The 7922-nt window shown below is 44.6% G+C and overlaps 1 protein-coding gene across 1 annotated transcript in view; it reads left to right on the top strand.

Moving 5' to 3' along the window:
• Positions 1–7922, top strand: part of T265_14980 (hypothetical protein) — a gene marked incomplete at both ends in the record, with an annotated part of 37231 nt that overhangs the window by 15990 nt on the left and 13319 nt on the right. The window contains one exon of the mRNA XM_009176063.1: positions 815–950. Within this exon, the coding sequence (XP_009174327.1) occupies positions 815–950 (136 nt within the window). The remainder of the gene's footprint in view (positions 1–814; positions 951–7922) is intronic.

Genomic DNA, 7922 nt, shown 5'->3' with positions numbered 1-7922 from the left:
TATATATATACGAATTTGAGGTTGAAAGGTTCGGATTGATACCCAGCAACCGAGTTTGCCCTTCCTGGGGTTCATCAGATAGACTCGGTCCCCGAGTTTCCGTCAATCGCATGGCTAACTTAAACCCACACTGATTTGATTTTCACAAGATACCCACCTGAAACTCGGATGAATCTCTCTTCGTCAGCTGAAGGTGCCATGTCAGGCCGCGTCATGTTTCAGTTGGTACGATATTTGAGATGTCGCGGTACGTTGTATGGAAGTAATTCAATATTCACAAATTTGCCGAAAGATTTTCAACAGCCCACAACCGGTTCCGCCTTTCTTGAGGCTCATCATGTATACACGATCCTTTAAGTTTTTATCAACCTTACGTCTACTTGAAATCATGTTCTACGAAGTTCGATCAATACACTCATTTGCATCCCATCATAAACGGGAGATTCCGCTGGGTTTCAGGTGAGTCTCCCGTGAAAACCAAATAGTGTGCAAATGAGTGTGTTAGTCGAAAGATGAACAATAATTGATGTGATTCGGGGAAGGAACACGTGTGGGGTAAAGTTGCGGATGATATTAATGGTCAATGGATGGCGTGGTGCCATTATCAGTTTCATACAGACTGCAACATCTCAGATGACTCCCTTGTATGTGGAATTCCAACCCTGTTAGCCGACTTCCTGTATCTCGCATGTCATATTCTTGTTTGCAAATGGAGAGAGGTTTCAAGTAGCGTCAGCATTTTCTAGCTTTGTCCTTCAAAAATTTATTGCGCAGAATTCACCTATACATCATATTGTACGCTTTTTCGTTCCAGCTATGGTTACATCCCCATGCGTAATGTGTCTTCGCTAATCAGTGGCGTGGCTATTTTCTTTCTTGGTGCCGGTTTCACATTTTATCACGGTGTTCGCGGTTTGTTGGAACCGCACGACGTTGAACCACTTCATTGGGTAAGTGAAAATTACGCTGACTGATTGTTCTTCAAGTGCTTTCGGGTTCAGCTTTTTATTCCACAAATGCATATCTTTAGTGCATCCGTGTCAAGTTGCAATGTTTGGTGACCTTTCGTAAAGTTCAGCAATGAGGAACTGATCAACTCGTGATTTGCGCTGTTGCCTGTACTCCACTAGATTCCTCTAGGGCCCAATATTCGCATAACTCATTCTCTAGATACACGCAATAGATCATTCGTCAATAGGTTTAAACATAATACAGAACGGGATGCGATTTATCGTGACACCACACGGATAATATGTCGGCGCATTAGCAGTAAGATGACACGTTCAGAGACCACGTGCCACGAACCATTCGTCTGAAAAACAACTGTCGCATGGCAACTTTGTTGCATGAAAAGCCGGGGAATCAGGCTGTTGGACCCTTATTGTTTCAGATCAGCCTGAGTATATGACGAAATGAGTTTTTTTTATTTTTCCTATTATTCGTTTGCTAGGTCTCTCTCACTTGTCAATTATGAATCCGAAATGTTTTGAACCGGTTTATTGTGCTCAAGGTAGTGCCTTAATGGTGAAGACGGAATCGTTGTAATTTATTATGTTTTTCATCTTATGTAAGTCCTTGGGAATGAAAATATCATCCATCTGCAAAAGTTGAATTTACTCCTCCTTCGTGCCATGCAACCTTCCCAGTTTGTTGGTGAACTCCATCCCCCTTGTGCTTTTTACGTGCCCAAATCAGTGTTCAATTTGAGGATAATGTTATACTGGGACGAGATGGACCAAGTGGTTAGAGCGCGAATTTACTGACCGAAAGGTCAATGGTTCGAACCCGACCTCTGCCTCTCGACTTCCTCTGTCTAGGCTTGGGCAACCTGGCAGTATCCCAGCCCTCGAGCTTTCCTCGGGTGGCGTGGCGGCCAGGCACTGAAAGGATGCTACAGCTGAACGATTTTATTTTTTAAAGCTATGGGTGAGCGGTATATCACAAAAGCAGTCGAGCAGAAGTTCAAACCTCAGCTCCTTTTAAAACAGTTGTTAGCTGTGATAGGTTCTTCCTGGTGGTTTTCGAGACGGCACAACACACATCGGTCTTAGCCTCCTATTTGTTTCTTTTTTCCACACTCCGAACTTCCGCGAGTCTATGTAAACGACTCACAAATTTACACTCGCACAAAGAAAGGCCAGTGTTACTTTAAGGTTAGGCGTATACAGGACCGATCGAAATTCCTGTGTTTCTACTTGTTGTGACTTGCTGAACGGTAGTGCAACTCTGTATCGGCCCCTTGGCTCCCTGCTCCGCCCACCACGGTATATCAAAAGGCACGGTAGCCCTACACAGCCCTTTCTGGAGACGAAGGAAAATTATTACAACTGTATTTATGGGGTGTTCCACAAGGTTGTTTCAGAATCTCCGTGAGGGGGCGAGAAACGTCGAGCCAAAGGTGCTTGCCTCGGATTGGCTGGCATTCTGACCAATCAGAACATGCCTTCGTTCGGCCCGTGTCCTGCAAGTGACACATCCGTCCAAATGATGTGGCGTTCGGTTATTAGGGACGGCTAGCCTCCGTACACTACTGATAACCCAAGTTGTCCAATAAATCGGACGGGACAAATAAGGCTGAAATCACATGGCAGCTAGGGTCGGCTTACCAAAATATTCAACCAGGAATCAGTCAGCTGTTAGTCGTGTCCAAATTTCATAGTGCATTTCAATTTCCGTTTAAAATTCTCTACGCAATCTCACAGTTTTGTTCGACTTCCGATGGAGAAACCATCTAACTTCGAATTCCCACTCAGCCATCAAAACTTTTGGATGTACTCACTGCACTCACCTACATAGGCCTTGCAGGGGAGAATCTATCCGTGGACTATTCAGTTATTCGCTAAGTTTGGCAAGTTCGTTGTATACTTTTCGTCTTCAAACGAAGTGACGTCATCAGTGCATGATAGTGTAACAGTCAGTCGTGTTGCGCTGAACGTGTACATGTAGATTCTACTAGGTATGTTTTTTAGATTCGTTCAGCTGTTGCACCATTTCGGTGCCTAACTGCCATACCCGAAGGTTACACAAGGGCTGGGATACTGCCAAGTTGCCCAAGCCTAGACAGGTGAAGTCGAGAGGCAGAGTCCGGGTTCGAACCACGGACCTTCTGGTCAGTAAATTCACGCTGTAACCACTTGGGCCATCTCGCCCCGGTTGACTTGTGTAGAACATTTAGTCCCGTAAGGGAAGCCAATCTGTGCTGAAAATACGAGAAACACTGTACAGTTGTTTCATTCTTATTGGGAACCATCCCCAGAGAGCCTCTAACCCTCGAAATGCCAGCTACAAGTTTGAACTCCTGACCGTTAGGCTACGAGCAGCTTTTGCAGTTGGCTGTGTGAATAGTTAGTCCATTTGGTTGATTGGTTGTGTTATATCTGATGATTCGCCAATCTGAGGTATCTACTGCTGACCCGCTGCAGTGTTTAGTGTCGAGAGAAAGGAAGACTCACGGAAGGGAACACAATAGCTATATACCAACAAAGCGGTTACGAGAGCGCGAGTGCGTGCGAGTGCGAAAAGTAGAACGGCCTCAAGCTTTTTATTGGAAGGTCACTGTCTGAACTTGCTCCAATGCTGACGCACACGGTCTGGCTGCGACGTGCTGCATATTGCGGGGGCGTTGTCTGACCTTGATCAACGCTGACTCGCGCTCTCTGGGTTTGATACAAGACTGTGGTGCGCTGCATATTGAGGGGCGTTGTCTATCTGGTCAACATCTAGCGGAGCTGAGAGTCTCGGTAGATTTCGCGCATTCAGTGGTTGCTTTCAGGAAGCTGATAGGTTGACTGATGTCGTTGGCCGTTGTTTGGTTTTGGCCTTTCTGGTCTCTACCCATGGATCTTTGGTGTTTGCCCTTCATGGTCGGCCCTCTCAGCTAATCCTTTCCCCCGGCATGCCGTTCCATTTAAAGTCCCCCGTTGGGTTGGTAATCTTTTGCTCTGAGGACCTCACAGATTAAGTCAAATTCCTTACATAGGTTAACTGAATTTATTGTAGGGTTCTGCTGTCCCTCTACCCTGAGCTATTAAATACGAGCATACGGCAGTTCCCATCAGTCCAAAAGTTCTGATTTGGAAGAAGTTCATGTCTACGGGACACTAACCATTCAGAGCTGTTTATGGGGGTTGAGGCACACTCAAATCTGACAGAAAGTAAATTGCAAGACTAAGCAGTCCTACAATTTGGTGCCTCATGGTAACCATATCTCATACAAATCAGTCCCATACATATTTGTGAAGTCGGGAACTCCTCGAAATCGTATTGCATAAACGTGGTACGTGTCAGCCTAGAACTTTGACCTTTACAAGTAAAAAAATGCGCACTTAACCCAGGTTGTACAACTTTTGTTATGCAGCATATAAAACGCTGCTAACCAAAAGAAAATCAAACACAGAAAGCCTTCTCTAACGTGAATATGTAGCATTGTTCCTTTGGTGAGGTTTCTGGTTGATCGAGATCTGTACGTCGACTCCGGTGCTCGCCCTTTGATTTTCCCTTACAAGCAGTCGCATTTCGGTACACCCAAGTATCGGAGCTTGTGAAAAAGACACCATTCCACGTGCACAATTTTTTTCGGAGGCAATCAACCGAAGACAAATTGTGAATGCTCAATAACCAGTGTAACTGCATTAGTCACAGAGATCCCAGGCTCATCACTAACCAGGCTGATGTAATTTGCAACAAATCTGACAACCGAAACCGGACACACTATTATCTTATTGAATTTTCAAGAAGTTTCTCAAAAATCAGCGGACATCGGAATCTTCATAGTATCATGATTCGTGGACCTCGCTTGTGTTGGACTCTAATTTTACTGGGTGCGTTGGAACGGCCCCGAAAACTTCACGATCGTTTTATGCTTCTGATTGGCTATCCGACCTATAGTTAGTTGAACTTGTGATAACGTTGAACGCCATGCTAATTCACATTAGGATTCTACCACGAGTCGAATAAAACACACGAAATCAAATGGGTTGCAGCGTTCCAACCCTCTTGGGGGAGTTTGCTCAAAGTAAATCCGCTCTTACTCATGGGGCTTAGACTGCAGACCGGAACCGAGTTCTCCTAGCTTAGACAAATGACGGACAGTGTTTGGGATACGTTTGTATGTAGAGTTTTCATGACATTTGCTCACGTTCATTTGATCCAGTAAGCACGACCTGATAGCGACCACCATATAAAACAGTGTGGCAGTACGCGATTTCGCATCTACGCTCTCGGATAACCTCTAAATCGCCTTGGTCAGCAATGATGTGTACCTGTCCTCTTGCGATCTGAATTCCGATCCGGAATTCGCGTAGGTCCACCCAGGTGATTTTTCTCTACTTGTGTGCAGCGCTTTCAGTTCTTAGAAATAGTGACCGATTTGTACAGTTGGAGTCTGCATGCCTTGATTCGTCCTTAAACCGTGAGCTTTTGGATCTTAATTCCCGACAGATAATAGCTGTTTCAAGAAGCAAACAACTTGTTTTAGGATGCTCAGCCATTCAGCATTTTCAAGGACTCTAATGGCGGTAGTAACTGCACTGTTATTGGTATGATCTCTTTCCGTAATCCTCGATTAAAGTTGACGTTTCACCAACTTTTTGCACAAATACCACGGGCGATTTACTTTGATCTGTTGCCTGGCAGTACCCCAACCCTCGTGCTTCCTTTGGGTGGCATGGCAGCTACGCACCAGAAGGGTGTTACAGCTGAATGATTATTTGAAGGAACACATTCATCCTATTCCATGGTGTTTGGGCTCTGACACCATTTCCCGCATTTCGTCGGAACACGTTGATCGTTTTTACTCAATCCAATCAAAGTATCTTATACCCTTGACTACTTTGAAGTCTTTCGTACCTCTGAAGATAACATGCTTTTCGTCGGAACCGTCGTCAGTGCCATTCATTTCATTTTTTTCGATGCTCTTCAGATGGTTAATCTTATTGCCGGCCTGTAGTTAGTGTTAACCGAGTAAAGTCCCGTAGTTTTTTCTCGTTTGGTGCCATATCCGGTGACTGAGATGTATTTGCGCGGATGGGGTTACGACTGTCTAAACGTAGGTTGGCCAAGTGCGTGAGCTGTACACCGCTTCAGTGGATCGCCTCAGTTGGCAAAAATTTCATTTAATGACCGGTCCAATCTTGCGGGTGTATAGATCATTCTGTCAGTGACGTTGAACGAGTCACTTATTCTCCGTTTTGGATTCTGACTGTTCAAAACAAGTTGGCATATTCCTATGGTGCTTGCTCAGACTTTGCGTTGTTGATCGGTTGCTGTGAACTGAAAACATTTTGCTCTGGAGACATTTGAATGACATTGTCAGGGGCTATGCGTCTAACAACCTTATTTGATTGTTACCTCGCGCGTCAATGCATGAGCCTACGTCAGTGGAGTTGTTCGCACGAAAGAAAGGTTGTTTCTTTTTCGGAAAAGTTTGGGAACAATTGCTGAATGTATTACTGTTTTTTTTAAAGGTCATGTTTAATCACGGTAAACGCACCGTTGTTTATTTGATTGATTGATTTCAATGGTTACGCGGCTGGCTTTACTACTCGATACCTTTGTTTCACTTTCTCATGGTTCCTCATAGCTCTCCACCTATCCGTGCTGTCGAGTGTTGTTGCACTTAGAGCTTTTGCGTTCGATAATTCAGTGTGTCAATCTGAAGCGATTGAGTGGCTTAGCTCAGCTGGAATCTAACAATAAATGAGTACAGACACCGAATTAACTCCAACGTAGTGCTGCATATCGTAAAAGCTTGTATTGGAATTCTTCATTAAACGCAGAGAAAACCTGATCTCAGAAAGACCAATTTAAACTCCTTCCTGACAATGGAACTCTTAGCAAACAAGAGTAGAGCAGCTTAAACACTTGGAAGAATTTTTCCGAGAATTCAGCTTATAACCTAAACCGGTACACTTTCTGGTGGGGAAATGGGCGATATTAGGTGATACGGATTGAAGGACAGCGAAGATTATTGATGTTTCGGTACCGTACAACCATATGAGTTTATTTGAATAAGGTTCTATGGTTCAATAACGAGCTGTTCACTTGCTTTTCAGAGTGGAAAACTGTCACGTCTCAAATCCTCGTTCACTTGTGTAGCTTCGGATAAGGTAATCTCTTGAATTCTGCTTCAACAGGTTGCTACCCTTGTCTATAATTGATGCAGCTTGTCACTAGGCAACCCCTAGTCCGGGGATCGTCACACGTACACACGCGTCCAACGCGCACACGATTGTCTTCTTAGTTGTGTAGATGTGTGACTTGTGATCCGAGTGTGAGCAGACTACTAGGTCTTTCCGTGTAAGCGATCGTGAATTCGGCATGGCTCCAATCGTCTTAGGGCGATGGATGGGTGTGAGTTCTGTGATTTGGTGTTTCCAAATGATTAGGCATACAAAACTAACCGGTGAATCGTCTCTGCATTGCACCCATGTGACGGTGATATTACTGATGGGAAGGCACGCGAGTAGTGTGTGTTGTTCGCAGAATTTCGCCTCGCGTCTTTTGAAAAGAGGAGATCTGTTGCGAAATTCGTGGAGTCACTTTGTAACATTTGCTTGGATTTGCCCGAGGAATGAGTGGAGTCAATTAAATTTCAAGCAGACACATTCGGGAGAAGATGGATGTCCAGTTTTTTGTAAATAAGATGCAAATTAGAGTTTTGCTTCCCTGTTCAATTTTTTAATTTTCAATAGTAGGAGGGGATTTGAGATTTTCTTCACGCGAGCTTTCATCCTGTAAGGAAAGTCCATCCGTACCGACAATCCGAGAACTATTGCGCAGTTTTGTTGCCCTTGCTGGGAATCGGCAACAACTCGCATCTCTCCATATAGGATCAAACCTGCGGCTTCCGCCTAGTAGTGATGCCCAAACCACTGAACCGTCAGAGGCTGATCGGCAATATTGTTAGCGCTCACAATGCCAAA

The sequence above is a fragment of the Opisthorchis viverrini genome (genome assembly GCF_000715545.1).
Source record: "Opisthorchis viverrini unplaced genomic scaffold opera_v5_313, whole genome shotgun sequence".
Classification (NCBI taxonomy): domain Eukaryota; kingdom Metazoa; phylum Platyhelminthes; class Trematoda; order Opisthorchiida; family Opisthorchiidae; genus Opisthorchis; species Opisthorchis viverrini.
The sequence above is the reverse complement of the archived record's forward strand: the minus strand, read 5'-3'. Positions and strand labels throughout refer to the sequence as shown.